The sequence below is a fragment of the Numida meleagris genome, chromosome 1 (genome assembly GCF_002078875.1).
Source record: "Numida meleagris isolate 19003 breed g44 Domestic line chromosome 1, NumMel1.0, whole genome shotgun sequence".
NCBI classification, from domain to species: Eukaryota; Metazoa; Chordata; class Aves; order Galliformes; family Numididae; genus Numida; species Numida meleagris.
Genome location: NC_034409.1, coordinates 81,037,118 through 81,051,726, shown reverse-complemented (window position 1 = coordinate 81,051,726; position 14,609 = coordinate 81,037,118). Strand labels below are relative to the sequence as shown.

The 14,609-nt window shown below is 41.0% G+C and overlaps 1 protein-coding gene across 6 annotated transcripts in view; it reads left to right on the top strand.

Moving 5' to 3' along the window:
• GRAMD1C (GRAM domain containing 1C) overlaps positions 1-14,609 on the top strand; it is a 51,758-nt gene that overhangs the window by 9,139 nt on the left and 28,010 nt on the right. For 5 of the 6 annotated variants that reach the window (XM_021398668.1, XM_021398640.1, XM_021398630.1 and 2 more), the window contains exons 3-4: positions 8,899-8,983; positions 14,339-14,442. In XM_021398668.1, coding sequence (XP_021254343.1) covers positions 8,899-8,983; positions 14,339-14,442 — 189 coding nt within the window. Of the gene's footprint in view, positions 1-4,432; positions 4,454-8,898; positions 8,984-14,338; positions 14,443-14,609 lie in introns of those variants that run through there. The other variant, XM_021398658.1, reaches the window with a different exon arrangement.

Sequence of the window (14,609 nt, the reverse complement as noted above, 5' to 3'; positions counted from 1 at the left end):
TGTTATTTACTCATGCAGCTGGTCTTGGCAAGGGGACTGTGTGCCATCCAAAGCATCACCTCCCTGTTAGGTGCACAAAGATGGGTGCTTAATAGCAGTGTGTAGCTGTGGCTTGTAAAATGGCTGGAAATATGGGCCCAGTGTATTCAGTTGTCTTCTGCGGGCATTCAGATTGAAATCTGGTTATTAGAGTGGAAAAAAATGTGCTGAAATCCTCCCCCCCTCAGTCATCTCAGTAGTACTGTACTAGGAGAGGGATCTCTCTTCCCTGTGAGTCATTAGCTGCATCTTCAGCCAAGTGCCCAAGGGGATCTGCTCACTCCCGGCCTAGCCTCCTACATGTTGTCATAAAGTCACCTGCCTCTTCTCTTGTAGCTTTGAAACCTTATGAGTATTACGACAGCTTTTTTTGAACAGTGTTGAAGCTGGAGAAGCATGGCTGATGATATGTAGCCAAAAGGGGCTCTGCAGCCCTTCCACACTTCAGTGGCTTGCTAGCAGCACTGAGTGATGCTCACAAACAGCCCATCCTTTTCTCCACAGTTGGTTGTGCTTCCAGAATGTCCCCCTGCACAGGTAGTCAAAGCCTGACTTCACATCATTACTCACAGAAATGCAACAGACAGGACCTAGATGAGACAGGCAGAAAAGCATAGGGAGCACAAAGGAAATGGAGTAGCTGTGGGCCTGCTATTCCCCTTTTGGGAGCAGGTGGAAGGGCCTGTTGTGTATGCAGAGCTCTGTGGCTTCACAGCAGCTGTTCTGTATGTGTGAAGAACTGAGCTCCACGCAGCAGTATACTCATTTTAGCAGCTTGGCCCTGTGTGAAGCATGCCTCAGTCTTCTCCTTTGATCTTCTGGAGCTCTGCCTGAGGAGGTTTCTTAGCAAGGGCTTGAAGACTTAAAGAAGTAGGCAAAGGCTGGGTGTTGTGCCAAAGTAGATTTGGTTGCATACTAAGTTAAGTGGTGTAGACATAGTCTGTCTTTAAGAGTTGCGTGCAGCTGGTGTGGGGGCTGTCCCTGTCAGTGATGCAGAGAGGAGGAGCACTGAGGACCAAGTGCTCCTTTCAGGGCCGGTGTTCCCCTGGTGATGGTAGCTTCCTCTGCTGTCCCCTTTGGGACTTCTGTGAACTTGAAGTGACCTATGCAACTTAAGTCTGCCTTCCGAAGTCTATTTAAGATTACAGTCATTTTAGGTTGGAGCTGGGTGGCTTTACATCAATCCCCTCCGCTGCCCCACTCCCCTTAAGATTTGATTACTTTTTGTAGCATTTGTGTGCTAGTTCTGCAAAACTAGTGTGTTTCTGCCTGTTTTCCATGCTGGTGTGTGAGCAGAGGCTGGCAGAAAGCTAGCTGGCACTGCTGGCTGGCATCCAGTGCTGGCTCTGAGAGAGTGGGTGAGGAGAGAGGAGCTGCAGAGACTGCCTGAGTGTTGGCCAGGACTTGCGTGGACTGGATCGGACTGCAGTCAGCTAGAGGAGGAGGTGGTATGTGTAGGCATGCACGTCTTCTGCCTTTACATTAGCTTCATGCCTCAGTCAGTTTTATTTCTGAAACTGAACATATGCTTTGCTCCTCGCTGTACGTGTCAAACTGGAGACTTTGCATCCAAATCAGAGTAGTTATGAAAGTACATTGGCTTAGGAAAGTATATTGCCATTTAGAAATGGTTCAGAACACTTACTTGCAAAAGGAAAATACTAAATACTGCAAAGCAAGTGCCTCAGAATAAGCAGGGGATATTTTCAATCCAAACAGTTTGGTTGTGGTTTTTTTTTCCTAGGGAGAAATTTATAGTGTTCCTTATGATAAGAGGCTTTCTCGTATTGATAAGAAGGCAGTTCCAGCTGTAATGTGTTCCCAGCAGGCTTTGTTTTTTTGTGTGCTTGAAGTGTATTTTCTTTTGTGTTTGCAAGATGCATTATTCAGTAGGCACTGTTCCCTCTGGATAGCGGGTTCTCCTGAAAACTATATCCTGTGCTGTCCTCTGGTAACGTGCATAGCTAAATTGTGTCTTTATTGAGCAGAGAATGGAGCCCATTAAGGCTAAATATAGACCTTGCTAGAGAAGCTTTTGCTGAGTCCTATTTCCCTGATATATAGTGTCTTGAAACTGAGCTGGTTCTGAAGGAGAAACTTTGCAGAGGTCTTCACAAGTTCTAAACTGAAACGCTTTGTTTCAGGATTCTTCCTACTGTTGTTTTGGGGGGGCGGGTGGGGAAGTAGGGAACCCATCTTTAGTTGGCTGTGCGTCTTACAGTTCTGTGAAGAACTTTTGAGCTGTGAAGACCTTTTGTCGCTCATCTTTTAATATCAAATCTTTTGAGTTGCCTTTCTGCTTTGGAAGGAAGCCAGGCTTCAATTTTATTTTATACTAAAATTGCACCTTTGTTTTATTTTTAATTGTATAGCCTGGTGTTAGCAATGTAGATTGCAGTAATTTGTGTAATGCTTAATTTTCTTGTCTGTGGGAATCGTAGTTGTGATGACTTTAGTTTTGTATTTCATAGCTGTTTTCCAAGCTGTGCTCCAACCTGGTCTGATATTTATACTTGTATAGGCACCACTCAAGCATGAGACCTTCTGTCCTGGTATTGAAAGGAGAAGGTAGTTGGTGATGCGCAAGAGATGATCAGGCCTTTGTAAGCAGGATTCCAGGCCAGCTGTGTTTGTGTCACACCACATGGTAAACAGTTGTGATACAGCCTTCCTTTTCAGAAGTCAAGCACAGCTGCTTTTCAGAAATGTGACACTTTATCCTGCATCAGGTCAGCAAGGACTTGATGCTTGCAATGTTGCTGGGGAGGGCTGGACTGCTGTTTGAGGTGTGGTGCAAGTGGGACATGAGTGGATGAACAGATGAGGCTGGGGGCCATGTGACACAGAGCTTCTAATGTTCTTGACCCGGTTTTTAGTCTCCCTCCAGAAGTACTTAATTCAGCCAGTTTAATGACACTGGATATTTTTCAAATACTTCTCGAGAGTTTCTCCAATATCATGGAAGCTCTCCATAGTGAAATGCCTCAATTTTCTTGCTATGTGGATTTTTGGAAGCTGCTCGTATTAAATAGAGGAAGTGAATGATCTGTCTTATGTTTTTACTGTGCCTGTCTGTTCTTCTCTAGGAACTACTTTAATACTGACACTTATTTTAGGGGGAACTAGGTATTGCCTTTAGCCTTGCTTGCGGTATCTTAGATTTTTTTTTTGAAGCAAAAACCTACGAAATAAAATAACTTGAGTAATTGCTCATGATCTCTTTTAATATCTCTTCCTTGAGATGTTACATGATGTATTTCCAACAGAAGATGCATACAGCACAGTAAATTTCTCTGCCTATATGCAGGTGCTACTGAAGGACAAGACTGCCAGTGATTTGTTCTCTGCTCAGGCACTGAGAAATGTTAAGATGTTTCTCCTTCAGCCTCTGCACGTAAGAGTAGGGCTGGTCCACAGAAGGGGACGTAATGACTCCAGTGCAGAGCCCTGTGCCTGCCAGTGGCCCTCTAAAAGGGTGCGCTGTGCTTAGGAAACTTTCCTCTCTAGAGGAGTTAAGAGTAAGTAAAGAAGAGCATAAAATGAATGCAAGTGAAATAGTTTGGCCTCCTTATACTCTTATTCCTTCCCGCCGTGACTGAGCTTGTTTCCATTTCCTTGAGAGCATGGAATTTTGTTGGGAGCAGATTCCTATAAATTACAGTGGCTGTGGTGACCTAGCAACTTGCTTTTCTTTCTTCTTGTTTGTTACAAATCATATGGCCTATTAATTAAATACAACTGTGTGGATAATGAGGTAAGATCAAATAACTCCTTATTTAAAAAAAAAAATGTGGACTCTGTACACATTGAGTCCCAAAGTGCACAGTGTACTGTACACTTCGCAGTAAGTTGCCTGAAGTCCTGTGACTAGTTCTTTCCCTGTGCAAGTTTAATATCTTTGTTAATAGCAAGTTACTGCTAGTAAAGCTTAAGAGTAGTCAATAATTGGAAGCCGTTTCTAACGCCAAATTTGCCTTGATTCTGTTAAGGTGTGATTAGTATAACAGAATCACTGCAAAAGAGTGGATGTGTGCTGTTTGCCCTTGATAGGGTTAATGTAGAACAAGTCTGACATCCAAAATACAGCCTCATGCTCATTTTTCAGAAGAAGTAGAAAACTGTTCTAGGATTCTGGAAGGATAAGGGAGTCTGATAGTCAAGTGAGCATGAGCTTCCACTGTTTCTGTGCCTAATAGCAAACGTGAACCCTGGATATAGAGTTTGATGTGACTCCTGCAATGTTATGTGTATCTCAGTAGCTTACAGCTAAAGAAGCAAACTGAAAGTAAGAGGAGATTCAGTAGAGCATGTAAACAAGTCTGAAAAAAAAAAATCTTGGCAGCAGACTTGAGAACTTAATGTCTTCCAAAAGAAGATAGAGGGTAACTTGCTCGCAACAGTTCAGAAGATGAAGGTAAGGTTCAGTCTGTAGCGAGGATAGATTCTCTGTCAGTGGTGATACTTTTTATATCAAGAAGGTAAAGTGAAAATGTAACTTCCCAAGAGGAAACCTAATCGTCGCAGCTCCAGTTTTAAAGCAGGAGTTAAATCACAGTATAGGTGTAGCTTGTGCTTTATAGGTTAGATTGGATGGTTCTAATGAAGATTCTGGACTGAAGAAATGACTCTAGTTGGATCAGTGCTTCTCAGATAAAAATGCTTGTCATCCTCAGCAGGGGGACCACTGTCTGAATGTGCTATGGGAGTTGTTCCTTTGTTTATAGGTAAGATTTGCCTGTATCTGCTTTGGAGGAAGTGAAGTCCTAGTTAGCTTGCCTACTGCTGCTAAATGAGTCTTTTGTTCAGGGTTGTTGACATAAGTCTCTCATAGCCTAATGAAACTTTAGCCTTTGAAAGTTTGGTGTTGGATTGCCTTTTTATATTTCTCCCTGTACAGATAATTTTCACAAATACTCGTGGCTTAAAGCACTCTTTTTGTATAAAATTTGACTCCTTTCCCACTGTGTGCTCTCCTCCTGGAGATTTTTACTCTTGATAGTAAGCAGGATTTTAGATACAGTCAAAGAGGAGAAAACAGTGCGTTCTTTACTAAAAAGAAATTTGTTTTCATCCACGCCTTGAAACTTAATGGGAAAGTATCAGTCAAGTTTGTCTGTATTTGGGGAATAGCACATCAGGTGGTCTTAAGAGAGGTGATGGCATTAGATCTCCTTGCTTGTGGACCGGAGAGTGAAAGCACTGGTCTTGTTGGCCATGTTTTGATGTTTAAGTGAGGCTTCTGAGCATAAAAGAAGAAAGTCAGGCAGCCTGCTCATAGGCTTGTTTGAATGTGTGACCTCAAGCACACGACAGTGATTGATACCAGGACTGGAAATTCATTGGAGGCTTTTGTGGATCTCTTGAAATCAGGTGATGTCCAAGTTGTGTTGCTCTTAGTGAGGTCATCTTACCTGCGCTCTCAGCTTTTTGTATTTACTTCTGCGTGTCAAAAATACAGACTGCAAACTGTCAGGTAGTGTATAGTTTTGTGGTGTCTCAAAACAAGGGCAAAATGTTGACAAAACATATGCAAAATTATAACTGTCATTTGCAAGTTCTAAAATTGTGTACACAGTTCTGGTGGGGTCGATTGACTATTTGCATGCTCAGTTATATGTGCAATCAAACTATTTCCTGACAAGTAACTTTTTCTGTGGTACCTTTGGGAGAAGGTTTAGCTTAATTTTCCTCCCTGGTTTGCTGAGTGGCTCAAATTATTTGCATTGTCCACGCTTTGAAGATGTAAATGTGAAAGGAAGCTGTTTTTAACAGGCTTTCATCGTATAAATAACTCGGGTTAGTCATATTTAAGTTGCCAGTATTTATGGAACTTGACTTTATATAGTTGGACTCTGGTCCATTTCTAAACAAAGTATGTTAATATCTTGGTTCAGTGTCTTCAGGTAGTACCTGATTCTTAAATAACTGTCTTCTGTAAGACTTTCTGGATGATGCTGAAGAGGGTTTTTCTGCTTATGTTGTTTTACAGATGTCTGGTGTATTTTGTGGCTTCAGATAAAGAGTACTATTATGCTGTTGACTGGACTAAGGGTTTGCTTAGTGATCAAATATAGCATGCCCAGAAATGCCTAAGACTATCCTGAGGCGAAGTGTTTGCCTGATGACTTTAATTAAACTTAGAAATATGCATGTATTAAAAATTGCTGTTTTCCTCTGTTAAGCTCTATAGTGCAGCCCAACGTCTGCCTTTCTTCTTTCAATATTTGATGGTAAGTTTTGTAACATAGAGGTGGCAGCCTGCCTGAAATACTGCTGTTATAACTGTTATTATGGTGATATGAGAGATGCTATATTCACATAAATGCAGATGTCTATTTTCTTCCTTTGAAGGAAATTGATATTCCTGGTCATATTAAAAATGTTCCTGTTGTTTTCAGCGTCCGTTGACTGATGTCTTAATTGCCAAGTCACATGCGGAGTGCATAATAATTACAGATCTTAGTGAGCTGCTTTTTGTATGAAGTAAGGAAAAGATAAGGTTAAAAAGCATCAGTGTGCTCTGATTAGATTCTGATTAGATAAGGATTTGGAGCAAGTTCTTCATAACGTTCTAAGAGCTTCATAGAGATGTACAATTAATAAGAGTGTTTCTTATTGCTTATGTGATGAAGAACACTCGTCAGTGGCAGTAAGGGATTCTCAGACAAGCTGTAGCAGGTTTTATGCTGTAAAGAAATTCCATTTCTAAGTAAAACTCAAGATTCTTGAGCTTGGATTCTTGTAGCTCTTGATCTGGCTGATTCAGGCACTGGTATAAAGTGTTTGTGATTCTGTGACATCTCTGTTCTCTCTTCCTGGTTCCTTTTGTCTTGTAACCACAGAAATGGTCAACATCAATATAGCTCAGTGTGTTCTGAGAAAGTTCCTCCTCAAAAGTATGGCCTCATATGCCGGACTGGAAGACTTTCAATTGTCTTTTATTCTCATGGCAGATCAGTTCTTTCCCCTTTCTCATAGTTTGAGTACTGTTATTGCGGGTTCAGACTTCAATCTGACAGTCGTGGCTGTGTAATGTGTATCTCTGCGACTACAGGTGGAAACTTCAGAGATTCAAGGTAGCTTTTAATTCTTTCCCGTGTCTTTTTTTAGTAATTGGAAACAACTTTTTCTCAAAAGGGATGCAGTCATTGAATATCTGTTTCAGATGATCAGTGAAAAACATGCGTTTCATAGTATGACGTGACAAGGCCAAGAAACCACAGCCCATCTACGTTAATAGATGACGTGTACGCCAAATAATGCAACATTTGTAATTTTGGAAATAGTTTTAATAAAACTGTGTAAGCATACAGCTTAGAGGACTTGTCTAACATAGCCCTGTTGGTTTTACCTAAAGCTTTCATTCTTCCTTCCCTCCCCTTCTGGGAGAAGTACCTATTTTCTCTGTCTCCCTCACTGCCTTTTTCATTGCAGTGCTCAGAATATTAGTGGACAGCAAGTGTGTGCTCACCGGTGGTCAGACATAAAGACTTTCTGTTATTAGAGGTAATACGAGGTAATGTTTAGGAACTCAGTATCTTTTTAAAGGTAAACTGAGTTGAAAACTTTGTCCTTGCTGTATTTTATTCACTTAAACACCTGTACTTGTGTTCCAGTGGCTTAAGAGCTGCATTCTAAACTATGAAAACAACCATGGATGTATCTAAAGGGTACTGACCAACTAATATGCTGCTGGAGTGTGCCAAAACTGGGTGTTTACTAGAAAACATGCTGTAAGGTCATATGGTCAAAAGTGGTTTTTCTGATGCCTTCCTTCCCCCACCCTGAAAATAAATAGCTGCTGGTCTTTTAACAGAAATGAGTTTATCATGTATGCCAAGTTTTGGAATGACACAGGTGCTCAAGGGGAGAATAGCAGTCATATGCTGTTAAACCTTTTTAGAAAAGTTTTTTTTAAAATCTCTTATTTTATCTGTTCTGGTTTTGGTACCTTCTGAGAGTGACTTCTGCCTGTCTTAGCTATAATTTGACTGAGACACTGACTTATGCAACATTTCATCAGGAAGACCCCTAAAATAAGTGGCCAACATCTATTAGGGAAAAAATGAGACCTCATTATTACTGTACAGTGAAAAATAGGGCTTTTACAGCTGAGTTGTTTCTGGAGAACATGTAGAAGTTTTTCATTTGAAAGGGAACAGAGACATTCATTTTTTAAGAAGGAGAAGTTAAGGACCACCTTGATGAATGTTCTCTGCTGTGAGTTTACCACACATTTTTAATCTTAGATGAACCCTAGATTTTGATGTTATTTTAAAATATATGGTGAAATAGATCAGGTCAGGAAATCAAGAAGTGACAGTTGTGCTGATGATACAGAAGGAAGCTTTGGCTTTTATTCCTACATGCCTTATTATGGCAACTAGCAAAAATGCCTTTTATAGTAACTTTTCCTCAGTGGTACTCTAATTAGAAATTGGTGTTGTAGGTGGCGTCCTTTTGTCCAGCTGGTGGCCTGTGTGAGGACCTGATGTGCTCTGTCACCTCCTGTGCTGTGGTTTTGCTCCCTCTTCATTGAGTGTGCTAGAAGAGACTTAGTCCTGCAAGGGGCTGTCTTGTGCTTGTGAGTGGAATAGGCTGACAGCAAGCAGCTGTAATGCTTTCTAACTGGTGGCTGGCCTCCTACAGCATGGACCATCCTGTTCTAAATTCTGGGAGCACGCTCTTGCATAGGAGAAGATTGTCACTGAAACATCATCATGTTTGGATACCACCTATTCCCTACTGCTCCTTTGATGTTAATTTGCTCTTTAAGATAAAGTTTCTGACCTAGCATGAAGACAGTTAATGGCTGAAAATAAATCTGCTTGCTTAACCTTTTGCCATTCTTTGTTGCAGCTCTCAAGTTCCACTTACAAATATAGGAGCGAGGAATTCAAGAGGCAGTTTTCTCATCTGCCAGATTCAGAGAGACTCATAGTAGGTAAGACAATGACACCAAAAGCTCTTGTCTTAGATTGATAATTTCTGACTGCAGCAATACCAAGACTTTTTTTAATGGCACATTCAATCTATAGCTGAGAACTTTCTGTTCTCCTGTGGCTAAACTACCATCACATAACTGTAGGGAAAGCCAGGCTGAAAGTCCTCTCCTGTACCGCTTGCTTTCTCAAAAGATACACTGTTTGGGTTGAGAAGTGAAGAAAAATATCCAGAATTGTTTGGTTCACTCATATATTGGATGAGAGCTTCTCGATTTCTTTTACTACGGCTACTTCTTACTGAGTGACAAAACACCCACTGGAAGTGGTGAAGATGTGAATGGTGCCTGTTAGCTGACAAGCTGGGAAGAAAGGGTTATTCTGCAGGATCAGGGTGAGTGCTTAGCCTGTGAGTGTAGCATACTTGTATTGACTTGTGCAATGCATGTGTGAGAACAGAGGTAGAGTTAAGTCCTAGGAGCGCTAGATTTGTTTTACGTTCTTTCCAGTGCAGATGACCAACTTAGTACTTCTTGAAGCATTGTAATTATTCACTTTCTATCCTTTGAGTGTTTAAAGAGTCCTCTGTATCTCTTTGAAGAGGAAACTATGGCGGAAATAGTTGTCATAGATGTTATGAGAGAAGGTGGGAATTCCGTAGTTGTACAGGAGTTGTTTGAGGATATAAAGACACAGAATGTTGCTTCATTGACCCAGTTAATCAAGTAGATCATCCTTTGCCTATAGCATTTCCTTTGCTTTCTGGAAATAAGCCTGAACCGTGGCCTTTGATGCCTTAATTGGTGCGGTTTCTGGGACTGAGAGTGACATAGTGGGCACCTATAATTTAAGACTCTGAAAGACCAGTGCCAGCTAGTATGTTTAGAGGACATAAAAACTGGTAATTAAAAGGAAAATAGTGGATTATATTTGGAAAACCAGAGACTTTTTTTACTGCCCATTATACCAAAGTAGCTTATCCATAGGCTGAGCCAGCAATGTGCCCTTGCTTCTAAGAAGGCTACTAAGATCCTTGGCTGAATTAAACAGAGCATTGTCAGCAAGTCATGGGGTATGATCCTTCTCTCTACTCAACAATGGTGCATTTGCACCTGGAGTACTATGCCCAATACTAGGCTTCACAGTACAAGAGAAACATGGACTTAATGGAAAGAGTGCAAGGGCAACCAAGACTATCAGGGGATTAGAGCACCTCTCCTATGAGGAGAGAATGGGACTGTTCTCCCTGGACAGTTCAGGGAGAATCTCTTTGTCAATAAATATCTGTAGGGAGAGTGCAGAGACAATGGAGCCAGGCTGTTTTCAGTTGTACTTGATGCCTGGACAAGAGGTGGTGGGCAGAAGCTGGAACAGAGGAGGTTCTGTCTAAACACTGGGAAGCATTTCTTTACTAGTGAGTGACTAAGTACTGGCACAGTTTGCCCAGAGAGGCTATGGAGTCTCCCTCCTTGGAGATCTTAAAAAGCTACCTGATCTGGCTGTCTCTGCTTGAACAGAAGGTTGCATTGAACGGCCTCCAGAGGTCACTTCCAACCTTAACTGTTCTGTGGTTCTGATGACATGGCTGCAGGAACAGAAGTACAACTCACTCCAAGAGTAGAGGCAGTGAGGAGTGCATTGCAACGTGAGGTGTAGGGAAAGAGGCTTCTGGCAAGGAATTTTGGGCTATAGTGGGTAACTTCTTGCTGATATGTTTCTTTTGAACTCTTTCTGCCTGTTTTGCTCCCTGAAAAAAATCCAAAGGCAGCAAGTGTGAAATCCTACCTCCTTTGCCTGTAGTTGGTGCATTTTATTCCCTTTTTTATTACTTGCCTTGCAGGTAAGTCTATTTGTGCTGCCTGAGCATTGAGTAACAGCTGCACTAAGAATTGAGTATTGTTTTTATACAGAAGTGGCACTGTAACTGTTTTTCAAGTTCATCTCTCATCTTCTGCAGCCTTCAAGGCAGAGAGTATTGAGAGGCAGTCAGTATATGCTTGTAGCATGCCAAGTTCCTTCGAAGTTGATGAAAGAGAAATTAGAGCTTTCACTTGCATAGAAACTGTTAAATCCTTGTATTCTTTTGCAGCTCAGGAGGCAGTTATACTCCGAAATGCCTTCTGCATTTTGAAATAGTGGAGGTCAGTAGAGAAGTAAGACCAAAGAAAATAATGTTACTTCGAAGCTTTGATTTGATGATCCTCCTTGCATAGGACTGATTTAGAAAGCAGTGAAGCAGATTCTGAAGCACAGTTTCAATTAACAGTGCTTAGGACTTGAATTATTTGGTAATGGTTAATGTCAACAATGTAGCATTTCTTCTATCAGAAGCAAAGTTACTACTTACTAATTTTTACTATTCTACTGTAATGAGCACTGTATACAAGAGCTCTGAAAATAACACCTCATATTTTATCATGTTGGCCTATGATGTCAGAGGAGAGTGGTGGTGGTATGGCAGTAGAGGCTGAACCTTCCCACCAGTATTCTGTTACATGTTGTTGCCATGTGACAGATGGCAGCAGAGGGGCAGTCTCACAGAGTGGCTTCTGACATGGAAGTGTGGGTGAAGCAAAGGTGCATCACTGAATTTCTCCACATGGAAAAAATGTCACCCACTGACATTCACTGATTGGTGCTTGCTGAACGTTTATGGAGACCAAACAGTGAATGTGAAGCACAGTGAGGCCTTGGGTGGTGCATTTCAACGCTGGTGACAGCAGTGTGAACGATGGTCCATGTTCTGGATCAGCTCATCTGTGTGAGTCAACAGATTATGACCAGGAAACTGTGTATAGAACTGAATGTCAGCTTCAATGTGTTAGGAACAATGGCGGCAATGTTGGAATATCACAAAGTTTGTACCAGGTGAATCCCATGAGCGTTCACCCAGGAACAGAAAGAACACTGTATGCAAATTTGTCAGGACCTATCAAACCAATATGAGGCTGAAAATAAGTTTCTGGATTGCATCATTACTAGTGTATGAGATATGGTATCACCACTATGAGCCGGAGTCAAAACTGCAGTCTGTGGGGTGGAGATATACTTTTTCCTTCAATGGGGAATTCACATAAGATGCAGTCCTCAGTGAGTAAAGTGATGCATACTGTATGTGTACTGTCTTCTAGGGTAGGGAAGGAATGATCCTTCTGAGTATCCTGAAACCTGGACAAACTGTTGGTGCTGACTAAGCTGAAGGCTTTGACTTCCAGAGTCAGGCCAGAAAAGAAGACAACCTTTCTCTTGCAACATTACAACGTCAGGCCTCATACCAGTTTGAAGACTGTAGAGAGTGTTGCCAGCCTTGGCTGGACCATCCTACCACATCCACTGTATAATCTGGATTTGGCACCTTCTGACTTCCATGTGTTCATGCTGATGAAAGATGAACTGTGTGGGCAACGTTTTCCTAGTAATGATGCTGTCACAGCAACTGTGAAACAGTGGCTCACCTCCTTGATGCAGATTTTTTGAGCACAGCATGTGGGCTCTTGTTCATAGCTAATGAAAATGCAGAGCTAATTGTGATTATTGTGTTCTGTAGTAGAATATTTGCTGTATCAAATAGTGTTGTTGTGCTCTTTGTAGCTGTTGTAGTGTTCATGGAAATAAATAGGAGGCATTGCTTTTGGAGCAACCTATTTACAAAGATCATACAAAATAATTCTTCTCTGACAATAAAAGGTTTAGACTTCCAAAACGGGAGTTTAAAGGAGTGCCACTAACTTTAATTTGTCTGAAAATGTTGTTTGTAGGTAGCATCTTAAGTTGCTGGATCTGATAACATAAAAGGAGAAATGCTAACCTCTTCCTTTGTTTTGACATTGTTTTTTGTGCATAGGTCACAGTGTTGCTTGCCACTTGCTCAGGCCTCCCAGGGGAGTAATTTTATGCTAGCTCTGCAAGAAAAGAGGAGTATTTTTTTATGGATATTGTTTCTAGTATGGATATCTGGCTAGTATGTGGAGAAGGAAAAAGTAGTAAGATGGTCCCATAAAGTACTAGGCAGTATGTATAGGTCTAAATAGGTGGCAGACTTCCAAACATAACAGTTAGATGGAAACTTTTTGGTATTGGTTTCTTAAAGCCCTTAACCTCAGACTCTTGCTGCCTTCCCCATCTCTCCAGTGCTTTGATTTTGGACTTTTCTTGAATGTTAAACATGTACTTGAAACTTATTCATTTGGTGTTTATTTCAGTTCATGAAATTGGGTTTGTATTTGTGCCTCATGCATGTTGCGAGTAACTTTATTTCTACTTATTTATTTGAGGGGAAATCCAAGAGAATTCTTAAAATTGAAGTAAAAACTTCTGCGGCTGCATATTTACCATTAAGTTACTATGATGAGAAACTTCTGAACTTCGTGCAGCTTGGACAAGAACTGTATTCATCTTTTTGGTGCATACAAAATAAAAATGATAGCTTGGTAAATAACAAAGTGTTTTTCAAAATAAAAAAGGAGAAACACTTTGATACTTCTGCAGTTGAAGTCATTAAAGTTCCTTGTGAACAGATGTCTTTTATATACAGAAAAAACATAAGGTAACCTCTAGGTTGGAGCTTTCAGAAGTGGTCTGTCTTAACTTTCTCCCTGTGTGACTAAGGGGAACTTTGACTTTTATTTCCATATGCTCACTTTAGTACTGAGTGCTTCTGAAAGTGTTTGACTCTTCAGGCTCTTACTTCGTGAAAATTCAAAGATTTAAAAGTGCAAGCAAATCCTCATATCTCAGTTTTGATCAGCAGGTATCTGATGACGGGTAATTGCATTCCAGATGAAAAATATTCCTTAGTAGAGATGTCTCAGCCTGAGGCAGTATCATAATAAAAATGGCAGTCAGGTGATGAAAATATCCCCTGCCTGAAGAACTGGATTGCTTCAAGCTGTCTTCTAATGTCTCACTCTGCAGATAGTTTTAGCTAGTGATAGGATCTGTTTAGTGGAAAATTATCGCTGTACTACAACATATGAACTACTGTTATGTAGGAGTTGGTGGTATAATCTGTACTACTATAAATTGGTTGTGTGTTGTTTTATTTAGGCTCTCTAACATTTGACTTGTGAATATTCCTTCCATGTATTCCTAATCTTGCCAGATACTTCTCTGGAAACGTAGGATAAGGCACAGGGGGGTCAATATATGGAATATTGTCTTTACACAGATATTTCCATTAACTCTGACCCTGAGGTGTTCCCAGAACAATGGTCTGGGTGTAACTCAACGCAAATCTGCCATCAGAGTTGAGGAGTGAAAGAAATGGATTTTTATTTGTAATACCATTATCTCATTTTAAGTTAACGTTTGGGTCTTGGTAATAAGTGAGTAAACTTACTCTGTCTCTCTCTACATAGATTACGCCTGTGCACTCCAGAAGGATATCCTGCTGCAAGGTCGCTTGTATCTCTCTGAAAACTGGCTCTGTTTCCACAGCAACATTTTCCGATGGGAGACCACAGTAAGATTTCTTAGTGTACTTGAAGCCAGTTTCTTTGTCCTGTAGTATCAGGATATAAGAGTTGTTTGAGGGACTCTTATCCTGTGCATCTCATGCTGACCCTGTATCCTCGAGTGGAAATGCAAATCTGTTGCACCATAAAATGAGAGTAGTCTTGGAGATGTCTG